The sequence below is a fragment of the Maylandia zebra genome, linkage group LG3 (genome assembly GCF_041146795.1).
Source record: "Maylandia zebra isolate NMK-2024a linkage group LG3, Mzebra_GT3a, whole genome shotgun sequence".
NCBI lineage: Eukaryota > Metazoa > Chordata > Actinopteri > Cichliformes > Cichlidae > Maylandia > Maylandia zebra.
In genome coordinates this window covers 34,190,141-34,204,147 of record NC_135169.1, presented here as the reverse complement: position 1 = coordinate 34,204,147, position 14,007 = coordinate 34,190,141, and the positions used below count along the sequence as shown (strand labels likewise).

The following is a 14,007-nucleotide window of genomic DNA, read 5'->3' as shown; positions in this document are numbered from 1 at the left end:
CAGTACAGGATCTTTTTGTTGTTCACTTTTGAGATCATCTTCAGGCAGCTCAAGCACAAATGTGGATGAAACAGATAGCGCTGCACACTGCAGTGGTGGATCAGGAAAGTCATTGCATGGAATGTGTTTTTGGTCAGTACTGCAGGGACTATGGTTGGGCGGGCCTGCAGGACCTACGCACCTCTCTTCAGGTTTCAAGGTAGCAGAAGCAGTGCAGACTGTGTCCTGCTCTACGGTTTCACCAGTGACAGGGCGACGTGACAGTGCGTCCGCATTGAGGTGGCGGTGGCCATCTTTATGAATCACAGTCCACTCAAAAGGATCAAGTTCAAGAGCCCAGCGAGCACGGTGACCAGTTCTATCACTGTCAATGGGTATTTTCCGAAGACCCAGGAGGGGCTTGTGATCCGTGACAATAACAAATGGCTGCTTGTAGAGATAATGACGAAAATGTCTAACTGCCCAAACAATGGCCCAGAGTTCTCGATCATAAGTCGACCACTTTCTTTCTGCCTTTGTAAGCGCATGGCTAGCATAGGCAATGACTTTCTCTTGCTGTCCCTGTTTTTGAGCTAGTACACTGCCAATAGCTGTGCTAGAAGCATCAGTATACAGAGAAAATGGCAATGTGAAGTCAGGGAATGAAACCACTGGAGGGTTTGAGAGGGCATGTTTCAGATACATGAATGCATCCTGGCACTGAGAAGTCCATTGAAAAGTTGCATGCTTCTCAGTGAGAGCATGTAGCGGGACACTGTGGTGCGCAAAGTTTTGAATGAACTTGCGATAATATGAACAAAGTCCAAGGAATGACCTTACTTCTGTCGCTGTTTGTGGAATAGGCCAGGCTTGCACACTGTTCACATTTCTGGGGTCAGGCTGGATGCCATGTTTTGATACAATGTGGCCCAGAAATTGTACCTGATCTTTGGCAAAACAGCATTTTGAGGGGTTTAGCTTCAAGCCACTTGCCTGGAATCTGCCGAAAATTTCTTCCAGATGCTGGAGATGTTCTGTGAAAGAGCAGCTGTAAATGAGGACATCGTCCAAATACACTAAGCAGGTTTTCCAGGGAAGGCCACGAAGTACCATCTCCATTAACCGCTGACATGTGGCTGGAGCGTTTGTGAGTCCCATGGGCATAACAGTGAAGTGGTAAAGTCCACTGCCGGTTGTGAAAGCAGTTTTCTCACGATCCTTCTCTTCCAGTTCAACCTGCCAATAGCCATGTTGAAGGTCCATTGTGGAGAACCAGGCAGAACCTGACAGCGCATCCAGTGCATCATCAACCCTTGGAAGAGGATGAGAGTCTTTGATTGTCACTGCATTGAGTTTCCTATAGTCGAGACAGAAACGCCACGTACCATTTTTCTTTCGCACCAGAACAACTGGGGCGACCCATGGGCTGTAGCTTTCTTCGATGACACCTGCCTTTAAAAGGTTGTCAACTTGAGTCTGTATTTCAGCTCTCTGTTCAGGTGTCACTCTATAGGCTCTTTGTTTAATCGGTGTAGCATCACCTGTGTGAATATGATGCTTAATTATGCCTGTGTGACCTCTGTCCTCTGAGTGCTTACTGAAGATTCCTGAATACTTCTGGAGAAGTGATTTCAGGGACTGAACCTGGGAGTGTGACAAGTTTGTTTCATCTATTTCTACCGGCAGAGTCGAATCATACACAGGTGAAGTAGCACAACATGTCTGCTCCAGTGGAATGATATCAACAGATGCTGTCCAGGGTACGGTTCGATTTCATCACTGGAGGGATTAAGCATTCGAACCACTGTAGTACCATTCTGAACTTCACTGAGAGTGTGAGCCACAACAATGTCACATGTTGGATTAGGGATCAAGACACCATAGTAGTCTGTTGGAACAGGAGAAGCCGGTGTGGCTGCTGACACACAGGCTGTGATCAGAGTTTCGCTCATAGCTGGAATTTTGGTTGGCGCTAACACAGAAACATTACAGCAGGCAGCCACCTCATGTCCTTTGGGCAACAGGGGAATTTTCAAAGCAGGATTTCAAATATTGTCATTCAGATGAAAACTGGAAACTACTTAACACACTCTCATTAGTCTCATATGTAACCAGAACAATGATATGTGTGTTTTCTTTCTTTTCTTTCTTTTTTACTGCTTCACATCCGGTTTGTTGTGCCAAATGATGGCCATGAGTGAATTCATCAGTCCGGTTATGTTAGGTTTAATGTATGTGTTGTAGGTTGCCATTTAAAAGCTACAAATTGCCATCGTATAACCACGCTTGCACAACACACTTTGTAACCATATATAGTAATTTGTCTTAGTTAATACAGCAACAAGCTTTATGAATATCCATGTGTGTAAACAATAAAAACAACCTGCAGGGGGAAGCAAGTTGAAGTGGGTTGAAGACAACTACTTCCGTCTCTCGAGTGAAACCTTGAGCTCTGTGTGACCTCTTTCCTGAGAGAGTTTATGTTTATCCAGCAGTATCAGCGGTAAAACTCTGACAGGTTGTATAACAATACAAAAAATAAAGCATTTTAACATCCAGTTTGATGCACATTCAGAACACCACAATGGCAAAAGCAACACAATAAACCCACAAACTCTCCAAGTAAGATAATCCACCCAGAGTTAGATCAGGTATAGTTTGACTACATGGTGCCAGGTTCCAAAAGTAGTGCAATAAAACCCATAAGTCATAAAATAAATGCATAAACCTCGACTCCCAGCAGCACTAACAGGGATTAAGTAAAATAAAAGTGTATAAAATAATCACGGCTGCTAATCTGTAGTCACATGACTTCTCATAACTGCTGGAGAGAAACTGAAAGTGATAAAGATTAAATTAAAACAAAATGGCGGGCATTCTGTGGTGTGTGTAGAGGACAGGTTCGGTGTTTACTTTCATTAAAATAGGTGAAAGGATAACCGGTGAAAACCAAATGAACCAATTGGCAACGTTCTCGAGAAAACTGAAAGGACAGGGGAAGGAGAGGGAAAAGCATGCAGCCTCTACAAACACTGAACTTTCTGTTACTGAAGTTTCAAAACCAGAGTTAGTTTTTCTAACTTTTTCAGTTTCTGAGCCTAATAATATAGACATAAGACTTTCAACTTAATTCAATTCAATTCTGTTTTATTCATATAGTGGCAAATCACAACAACAGTCATCTCAGGGAACTTTATATTATAAGGTAAAGAGCCTACACTCCTACAGAGAAAACCACAGATTCTATCTTGCTTTCTTTTCATAACAATTTCAATACTTTGTGATGCTGAATAGACAGAGTTTTACACAAGATTTTACAAAACATGTTTAAAATAAAGGGATGCCATTTCAAAATCAGAGATTGATGGAAAACAGAGCAAAGCAAACAAAGAAGAGAGAGAGAAAAAAGACGCTGTTAAATCTATTGCTTTTGCCACGTAGGTATAGAGGTCTGTCTTGGGGCCACCATACCATCGGCACAAGGTCCGAAATGCATTCCTCTTTTTCCTGCACATTCACTTGTGAGTTTCAGGCACACAAAACAGAACTCCTTCTTACATGTTGGGCAGACAATATTTTTACACTCTTTTTTGTTATGCTCCACCAGCACGCCACAGGTGGGACAAGCACGGATGCAGGGACAACCACTGACATTATTCACAGACTCAAAGATGATATCTTCACAGTTTTTCAATATTTGAAGTGTTTCGTTGGAGCAGCCAACATTGTCACAGCGGTCTGACCGAGGCCGTGGACCCTTCCATTCCTTCAAACACTGCCAACAGAACTCATAGGTTCTGTCTTTTTCTTTGCTGCACCAGCTGCAGCAGACACTCAGGTTAGATACATCCTTTCTCACAACAGATGAACTGCATCCAGGACACTGTGATGTGGTTGATGGTGGAGGAAAAAACAAGGCAAATAGCTTTGTTTATTCTTCAATTTGGTGGCCAAAGACATAATTACAGCTAATCTACAGTATGAAAAATGAAAAATAAACTAGTACAATTATTTGTCAACATGTAATAATAGCCTGCTAATGCTTCATGATTACAACATTCCAGTACTTACTAATTTGTAATCAAAATGATGCTTCATAGCATTCAAGGCCATGGTTTGTCCAAAGTACTCCTTTTCCTCAGGGGTCAAAAGAGCCATTTTACAAACCTCTTCGTAAGGCCATATGATATCACAACCAGGTAGAGCACACACAAAGTTGCTTTCACCCTGTAGTAAAACATTTTTAAAAATATATTTATTAAAACGATAGTTTCTAAATAAACCCTAAACGCTGTTCTTAAGTGTAAGCCATCTAACCAGCAGTTTCAACATCAGGATCTGAATCCAACAAATTTAAGCTATAGTTTACTAACTTTAAATACTGAAACTACAAAAAACATTATATTGTATACTCTTTCTCACATTCAGCAATATCTCACTCCTTCCCCAGTAACAGTTAATGCACAAGAGAAGCTGAGAGAGATTTTCTTGAAACCATACACACCAGGGATGTGTCCAGTTATTCAAAAACCAAACCAAACCAAAATAAGTCAGATTGTCTCCACTAATGTGGACACTCTGACTTCTTGTAGATTCAGGCATAGTTTTAGCATTTAAAGTCACTTTTTGTGTGTGATTTGTTAACTTCAGTTCTACTTGTTGCATTGATTTTGGTAGGAAATTACTGTCTTTTACCAAAGTGAATATCTTGAAGTTCTTTCTGTCTTTCTTTCCTTCTTCTTGTTTTACATGTTGTTTTATAAGAAAACACATCCAGTGATCCAAGAGGCCCTCAAACTGAAAGAGCTTAAATAAATTTGTCCGTTTTATTTCATCATATCTGATTTTGCTAATGTAGAATTTCGAAATGCCTCTGGTCTAATTAATCATTAGTTTACAATAAAGACGAATAATAATGTAGCCTACCTCCTCCAACAACCAAAGACACCAGTTGGTTAGAGAGGATGGGGTCACAGCATGACCGCAGGACATCAGAGCTCTTCCAGACGCGAAAACATCACAGTAGACTAAAAAACAGAATAAAGAGTTTTTCGCAGACTGAAAAAAATGAGAGCGGACTAAACAAGAACATTTTTGGTTACTTACAGTCTAATTCATCCTCTCTATCTACAAGATTAAAAGTGGAGTTGTAACATTTCTCTTCTTTAGTTTTCGAAATTGAGCTCATCTTTCGTTCTTTATTGGTGTCGACTGCAAAGTAACTGATGCAGCTGAAACACTTTCGCTTTCTTTTTATACTAGGTGTCACATTACGTTGCGGGGTTTTCCAGAGACTAACGAATAAACGCAACATACCGGAAATGCAGCGGGAGGAAAGCATGTTCAGTTATGATATGTAATATCAACCTAAACTATTTTAGTAGTTCTTAGAATGATGAGGAGATGCTGAGGAACGCATGCTGACTACGATGGATTTGACACTAACTATGCGATAGACTCAATCAGAAAACTGCAAATACCCAGTCCCCTCGTCTCTTATGAAATGACCTAGAATTTTCTGTGTTACACCTAATAACATAGTGGGTCGCTGGTCAGGTTTGAAAGCGTATTAAATTCACATCTGTTGTTGGTTAGGCTTTAAACTAGGCAATCAAAAGAAATCATACGGTAGCATTTATGCCTTTAATTATGATTCGTACAAAAATGAAAGCGCCAGTCTCACACAGCCCCACCCTCTGACGTCGGGTTCAAAATTAGACCTGAAACAGCTTCAGCTCACATTCAGAGATTAGGGTTAACTAGACGGGATTTACTGTTGCCTCTCACGGAAAAAACAAAACAAAAACAGTGCTACATAAAACATGAGTAAAACCCGCCAGGTCATTGTGTATGGGTTGGGAAAAGAGAGAAGGGTGGTTGATCTCTGCGACACAGAGGAGACATTGAAGAAAATGCCTGTCCGGCAGCTGAGAGAGAAAATAGCAGACCGTTTTGGTATGAAAGCAGGTAAGCTAAACGCTGAAAACGTATGGGGCCAAACATATAAATCTTTGAATTCAGGTGTTTTCACGTGTATAAAATACAGCACTTAGCCATGCAGTCTGCCTTTACAACATGTTAAGGAATGGGTTATTCTAATCAGAGCCGTTGAGTAAGTCGGAGTTACATCAGCGGGTTTTCAGAATTCGGGTTGTTGTCATTGGCTAAGAATAATTCCGGTAGTGCTTATCGGCAAATTTAAATGAAGTGTCAGAGAGACGGGTAATTGTTAATCTATAAATGCATCGAATTAGGATATTTGCATACCACAAAAAATAGTTGCATTGATATAAATGCATTTTAACTGTAAACTAGCCTTTGTGAGGATTTGTCTGAACAGTTTCTGTTACCCATAGCTGTTAAGTCAAATTTAATGTAATGTATTTATGTAGCATCCCCGGTTGAAAAGATGGTCTCTCAAACTGATGGTTCACAATCCTTTTATTAAACAGCCGTGTATGTGAACACACCGTAAGAGCTACAACATACAGAATAAAAGACTATTAGTAAATCAAACAGTGTGTTACCTTTAACCTTTTGACTTATTCATTAATCACAAATTAATTCTCCTTACCTTACGTAACAAAAAACACTAAAACTTGTAAATTATTGCATATAACAGGGAAATCGTTGCATCGCTGCCTAAACATGACGAGGTACGTTAGCGCCCTCTAGTGGGTGAAAACTTAGCCTTTATGCTTAGTAGCGGTCAGCAGCTATATGCTCCGTAAAACAACAAAATACATATCTACAGGACAAACTTTGTTACAAACCTTGTTCCCTCATCAACCAGGTGCTAAGAAACTGCTTTCAACTCAGTGTTGCAGTGTTCCTTTAACTGATCAAACACACACATCCATACATATGCAATAATACTAAGTGCAATAATCCTTTCTGTCATCGTTGTATTTTTACTCAGTTGTATATAGCATTTGTATTTGTATTCTATTTTTATCTTATTGAATATTTATTTTATTTTATTCTACTGTATATAGTATTATAGTATTTTATTTTATTCTATTCTGTACAGTTGTGTACTGTATTTATTCTTATTGTATCCTAATTTTTGCCTCATAACTTTTGCACTGTCCACTTCCTGCTGTGACAAAACAAATTTCCCACGTGTGGGACTAATAAAGGTTATCTTATCTTATCTTATCTTAATAGCCGTTCTTTTTCCCATTCCCGTCCATTAACCTTAGAGCACACCTTCTCTCTGTGCATTAAAACTCGCGCTTCTGCTATATGGTTTACACCACTTGATTTACGGCACCTTGTCGCTCTGTGACTTTCAAAATAAAAGCATTCACTCCAACAATATAATAGTCACTCATAACTTTACAAAACACTTTACAAAATATTAATGAGGTCATTTACAATTTATACAATTTTAACTTCAACTCCACCGCAAAAGCTTGTATTCTCCAATTCTGTGATATCTGGTAAATGGGCATTAAAATAACAGAATACCAACAGACTGTGACTATAGTTAGTCCTGCCAACATAATCACATATATATTGATTGATTGATATACCTTTATTATATATATATTTACAGCACTTAAATCTCCCAATGTATTGGTAGATAATCTGCCAATACATCCGGTATGCATTGTACAGCACAAGTTAATTTTATCTGAGTGTACTGATAGCAAAGAATTTATTTCCAAAAATATTACCTTTAAAAAGTACATCTCAATCTTCTGCGCTGCTTTATCTCCATTGTGAACCCAGCTTATGTTGCTAACTTCCAGAACTATTGCAATGATCTGCTATTACTGGGTATGAATGGAGATGACACGACTCTTCCATTCATCGTCTCTGGCTCTAAAGCACTCAATAACTTTGATTATGTTACTGTAAAAGGGTGCCACCAGTGGAACAAGTCAGTTTGTAAAGTTTATTCTCTCCTTGATATTTGACTGCAAAGTGGAATTTTTTTTTGAACCATCAAGACTTACAGCTTTGATGAATCTATGTAGAGACCTACAAATGCTACATGAAGTTACAGAGCGGGATCACTGATCGATGAAGAAGAAAAAATTCACCAACACTCTGCTGACTTAAAAGCTGCAGGCCTCCAAACGTCCTCTGCCATATATTGACATTTTAAGTAATTTGTTTCAGTTTTATTTCAGAGTAATGTTTATGTTTTGCCAAAAAATATGCACATGCTTTGATTTTGATTCTCACTCCCAACTGCATGTGCTTGGACAGATGATCTACAGATGATTGTGAAAGACAAGCGGCTGGACAGAGAAGACAAACTTCTGTCTGATTATGGAATTGGACACTTGTCTGTTATTCGCCTGGTCTTGATGGTTGAGGGAGGACTGGCAGCTTGACAGAAGGCAACAGCGAGCACAACCAACAGCTCTTTACTTTTTTATCTTCAAGTGCTTTTATCTTTCTTTCAAAAATGAACAAAACTGGAAGTGAAACTGGAATGAAATGAAGGAAATATTGGAATGAGCTAAGAAAAAAATAATGAAAATATGAAAAATCTCTCTTGAGAACAAGGATTCATGTCATACATAAGATGCCTCTTGAGACCATACACTTTTATCAAAGTTTTATTACATGTTACAAGTTTTATGACATTACAATTGAAAAGTGAATGGTTTCTGACAGAAATAAAAATATGCTTCACTCTGATTCTTCATCTCTTTAAAAGTGCAAATGTAATCAATTAGTTTTTTTAAATAGAGAGTGCAAACTGTAAACAGTTGATCCACTTTTCAACCCCTATTAAAACCTTACTCTAGGCATTTCTCTGACCACAAAGAAGCTGGGCGTCAGTGGTACAATATGTGTTAGTAAGTGTTAACAGCATCTTGAAATTTTAAATGTACAATTTACTGTGACAACAGCTAAGGGAGGTGGGAGGTGTCGAGGAGGGAAATTATTTTACTGCTATTGTTAAATAATTGTCATTGCATTAATAATATAATTTGCAGCATGGATATTGCATTCCAAGGTTTAAACAGTGTCTCTTTCAGAAAGACTGAGTTGCAGCCTGACAGGAAGTTGTATGTAGAAAGAAGCAGGAAGTTATTTTGAGCCGCAGGCTAAGACGAGGCTTTAACAATGTAACAGATAGCTTTATCATTTTATATTAAGGTTTTAGTAGAGGTTCTTGATTAAAACATTTATTTAGTAGAAGACATACACATAGTCTCAGTGAGCTTCTGGTCTGGTAAAAGGTCAGAAGTGCAACAGGTGAATTGAGAAAGAGCATTTGAGGACGAGACACAGACAGTAGGTGAAGAGGTGACACAAAGAGCATGTGAGGTCAACACACACACACACACACACGTTAAATTAGATTTATTTAGAGGAGAGGTTAGTTATGTTTGGCTGTAACTGCAAAAGTGTCTCGGTAAAAGAGGAACCGTTTCTTGTTGTCTCGACAAGAAAGAGGAACAATTCATTTTAAGATAAGAACGGAAAGTACCAAGCCATGAAAATAGGAGATGATTTTCTGGGTGAAAAGTCATGATGATGTTGATCTGATCTATGTATAAAATGTGTCTGTGACGTATGAAGGGGCGTCAGTAAACAAACCCTGATGCTATAAAATATCTGTTCATGCTTTGATTAAGTTGAAGACTACTTCCTGTCTGCGTACAGAGTTCTCTTCCCACGCGTGTATTCATTAAAATCATCGTTTGACTTCACCCGGCCGGATCGGTGTGGTTATTCTTCGATCACCTCTTGTACCCTTCCTCAATACTGAATCTTAACAGAGGCCACAGCAGTCAGTGCTTGCAGTGTATTCTACTGGTGAGCAAATTACAATACAACAAAATGTCATGGTCCTGGGTTGGTGACCCAGCGCTTTGAGTTTATTATTATCATTTTCTAGTTTATTCTGATTTTGTATTAGTTCTTTGGGTTTGGTCGTCGTGTTTATTATCCCTACCTGTGTCTTCCCTCTGTGCTCAGTTCAGGTCCCCACGTTTGTGTTGCAAAATAGTCTGTGTGTTTCCTGTTTTACTTTGTAGGTCTGTGTCTCGTTATGTCCACGAGTCCCATCTGTGTGCCCACCTGTTCCTCGTTTCCTCATGTGCCTGCCAGTGTATTTTAGTCCCTGTCAGTTAGTTCTTGTTGTCATGTTGTTAACGGCGGTTCCCCTCTCGTGCTGCAGTTTCTCTCGTGAGTTATATTCTTGGATTTCCCAGTTTAGTTTGTTATTGTTTTGTATTCCTTCCAAGCCTGCATCAAAGCAGAGTTTTTGAGTTCACATTTTTCCTCTGAGTCCTGCATTTTGGGTCCAATTCCTGACTGCCACACTGCACATCATGGCACAAAATGTGTTGGATAGGCATACCTTTGGTGGTGATTTCCACACCTGTTCACTGACCATGGGGCAGTTTTTGGTCCATGGGTGATGGGAAAAGTCAACCCTCAAGCCTTGTTGATTGATTTTTAAAGATTGTGATGCTAAATGCATGAGAACTTATGCTGAACAGTGGGCACGTCAACAATATTCCTCTATTCAGCTGCTCTGCAACTCAAAGGTTTGACAGTTGCGAATATTTGTCAGCAAAAAGGATGTCAACGGAGCCTCCTGCAGTTAGCACAGATTGAACGCTGGTGCCAGCCTACACACCACTGCCACTACACTAACAAAATGGACTTGACTGACAGAGAAGGAGAAGGTAACACTGGTATGTAACCTGTGTTTTAGTGCTGCATGTTCCTTGTTTGACTCTCTATCTAGTCTGCTTCTCCCCACCCCAGGGAAAAGGGTAACACCACCTGGGTCTGGGTGCAGTTTCCCCCTCCAGGGGCAGGGGTACTGTGGAGATCAGGGAAATTATTTTACTGCTACTGTTCATAACTATCATCTTTATCATTGCATTAATCATCATTTCATCAAAGCATTTATTGAAGCTGTTGGCATTATGTTATAATTTGTATTACAGGTGCAGGTATAACCCCTTTAAACTGAGTTTAAGTTTATAATCTTAAAAGGCCCAACTCTGAGTACACTCTGTGCCGAAAGTCGTGACCGGAAAGTGCATACTTTTGCAGAGCATGCTTTTGCACCCAGAAAGTGAAACTAAGCAGAGTGTAAGTGACGTGGAGCTTAGAATGTTAATTCTACAGTAAAATAGTAGCTGAGCAAAGGCTTGAGTGTATTCAGCAACCTGCTGCGTTTGAGTTTGCTTGGTAACAGATGACTCAGAATAAGTCAGGAAGTGTACTTCTAAAATGTCTTTGTTTCCTCTGTACAGTGTGCACTTTTGTTTGGTTGTTATTTTGAGGAGCAGTTTGGATGAGGCTATTTGAAGAATCAGGTTATTTGTTTATATTCTTTTTATTAAGCTTTTAGTAGTGGCTCTTGATGAAAACATTTATTCAATATATTACGCGTGTGCGCGTGCGTGTGTGTGTGTGTGTGTGTGATGAATGGAAAGATTAAAAAAATATATATATTGATGCTGTGCCAGTGTTTAGAACTTGTTTCTATCAAAAACATCAATTAAATGTCTTTACATCTTTGACATCTTTTTAAAGGCCAGTACAAATTTAAGTGCCCAGCTCTAAAGAATGGTACGCTACAGAAGTGTGATGCAGCGTGGTCCTACCAAGAGGTGCGCAGGCTGGCAGTACTGACAACAGAAGAGATGGAGTACTTGGAAGAGAACATCGCCCACCTAGCTGCCACAGAGTACTGTGAATTTAAAACTGTAAGTGTCCAAGTTAACCTCATTTACTTAAGAGTTTAGTAGAGAATGATTGCCCTACAAAACAAAAGGCTATTTTGGGGATAATTTTCTTTGTTCCCTGATTTATATCAACAGCAGAATCAACACACTGAGCTGTAAATTTAATAAATTATCTCAATCAAAACCACCTGCGCTGTCATGAAGAAAAAAAGACTGAAATTTTCAACTCCCACTCACGTTCTCTATGATGTAACGTGTAACACTGCAATTGGCCATTATTTGGCTGATAACTTGATAAATGACTTTTTTGTTAGAAAGAAAAGCATTTTTAGTATTTTGTTTATTTAAACATTTATTTTGATAAGTAAAAATAAAACCTGAAGAAAAAAATATTTTAGGCAACCAGGATAGGCCCATTGTTGAAGTGAGCAGGTCCTGGCCCCTTAGGCCCACTCACAGTATTCAAACTGTGCTTAAAAAAGGTACCATTTTCACATGGTAAGTGGCTTAGAAATTATTGAATTCTTTAAATGTATATTTACAAGTAATCCTTAAAAAAAAAAACAGGAAAATGTAACTAAAAGTATTTTGGTTAAAGGTGGTATAAATGTAGTCATTAATCTTTGGTCAAAGCAGTGCCAGCAATTCCCCACTGCTCTTAGTTTGTTTTTATTATGATGACTAACTTGGTAAGTTTACTGCACTGATGTGAGGATAATATCAATCTGATCAGTTTCAGTCATGTGACTCTAAATAAAGTTTATATCCAAAAACACTGAACTTCTTGAATGTTTGTCATAACAGTGTCCTGGTTGCAAAACCTATGTGGAGAGAGAGGACCTGACCAACCTTAATGTTCAGTGCACAATCTGCACAGCTGACAAGAAGAAAGTGTCCCAGTTCTGCTGGCAGTGTTTGAAGCCATGGAAAGGCAGTGCTCCACGCTCTGACCGCTGTGACATTGATGGATGCATCAATCACAACCTCGAACTTCTCAAGAACTGCAAGACTACCACTCTCCCTCAGGTTCAAGGGGTCGATGCCTGTCCCTCCATCCGGGCCTGTCCCACCTGTGGTCAGAGGGTGGAGCACGACAAAACAGGCTGCAAGAACATCATCTGTCCTCGCTGTCAGAAAGAGTTCTGCTTTGTGTGTCTGAAACTCACTCCTGAGTGCTTGAAGAAAAGTTCTTACTTCAACCCCTGCAGTGATGGTGTAGCTCCCAGACAAACTTCAATACCTGTGTGGTGCAGAAACTAAGACACAGCATGCTCTCTGAGTCATATCCTTCTCTCATGTTAGACTTTTTCTTTTATATTTCATTCAGAGAATTTCATTGAGAGAAGCCAAATGTTTTATAGCCTGACTTGTTCATATGCTTTAAATAGTGGTAAACTATGTTTCCTGTAGTCAAAGGAGCTTGCAAAGAAAAGCGTCTGGACTTTAAGTTACTTGCCAAGGTGAGAGAGCCAAGGTGTGAAACTGGGTGTGGGTCCCAAACAGGACCCACACCCAGTTTCACACCTTGGCTCAGGCGATTAGAGGATCATCAGGGGGTCCTTTTGTCCCTCTGTGGGGGGTCACTCCCACTAGGTTTATATCTGGGACTCTCCACCATTTGACCTTAGAACTGAAGAAGCTTCTCGGATGAGAGGTGAAACGTCTTCAAGTAACTTAAAGTCCAGACGCTTTTCTTTGCAAGCTCCTTTGACTACGATGACCTGGATGACTGAGAACCTTCACAGACATGTTTCCTGTATGCATTTTTATGTTGTACAGACTTTTTAAAAAAAGTTTTCTTTGATAAAGATTCCTTGCAAATAAACAGAATACATATTTAGTGTCTGACAAGTATCAGTTCATGTAGATATTTATGTGTTAATCAGTTTCTGCAGCTTTAATATAAATGAAATTAACCCTATAGGTGCAGTAGAGGGCCAACAATGAGACAACCACAAAAGTAGGAATGGTTTTACTGGTGGAGGATGCTGATATTTCTTTTGTCATCATCTATTCTTTTTTTACTAGTTTTCATTTGGTTACGGTCAGTTTCACTGCTTTTAGCGTGAGGTGAAAACTCGACCCTACAGAGGTTGAACAAACAGTCCAACTCTACCGGATGCCACAAAACTACATGCCACTGCCAGAAGGTTTTCTGTGTCTCCCAGCACAGTCTTAAGAGCATGGAGCAAACTCCAGGAGACAAGTGGTTACTCTAAGAGAGCTGGAGAGGGTTGTAGAAGGCCTTCCACCCATCTGCAGGACCGGCATCTGTTCCTTTGTGGAAAGAGGAACAAGTTGAGTACTACCTTAGCTTCAAAATGACTTCCAGCACTGGTGTGAATGTCTCTGA

At 39.6% G+C, this 14,007-nt stretch overlaps 2 protein-coding genes and 1 long non-coding RNA gene across 4 annotated transcripts; 2 read left to right on the top strand and 1 right to left on the bottom strand.

Annotated features, from left to right (window-relative positions):
• Positions 1-3,109: 3,109 nt before the first annotated feature.
• LOC112431847 (uncharacterized) lies at positions 3,110-5,183 on the bottom strand. Its single transcript, XM_024800581.2, has 4 exons — positions 5,086-5,183; positions 4,906-5,006; positions 4,051-4,206; positions 3,110-3,862 (listed from the first exon to the last, which is right to left on the bottom strand). Exons 1-4 carry the CDS (start codon positions 5,165-5,167, stop codon positions 3,401-3,403), a joined length of 801 nt encoding a protein of 266 aa, XP_024656349.1. The 5' UTR covers positions 5,168-5,183; the 3' UTR covers positions 3,110-3,400.
• A 526-nt stretch (positions 5,184-5,709) lies between these two features.
• LOC143416494 (uncharacterized) lies at positions 5,710-9,778 on the top strand. Of its 2 annotated transcripts, XR_013096875.1 has the most exons (3): positions 5,710-5,946; positions 8,197-8,865; positions 9,728-9,778. It is a non-coding gene; the product is annotated as an uncharacterized LOC143416494 (long non-coding RNA). The 2 variants fall into 2 exon arrangements; XR_013096874.1 differs by lacking the exon at positions 9,728-9,778 and having other exon boundaries at positions 8,197-9,656.
• An 834-nt stretch (positions 9,779-10,612) lies between these two features.
• LOC101483782 (putative E3 ubiquitin-protein ligase RNF144A-A) lies at positions 10,613-13,057 on the top strand. Its single transcript, XM_076882228.1, has 3 exons — positions 10,613-10,640; positions 11,503-11,675; positions 12,459-13,057. The coding sequence occupies exons 1-3, from the start codon at positions 10,613-10,615 to the stop codon at positions 12,912-12,914; spliced, it is 657 nt and encodes a 218-aa protein (XP_076738343.1). The 3' UTR covers positions 12,915-13,057.
• Positions 13,058-14,007: the final 950 nt, after the last annotated feature.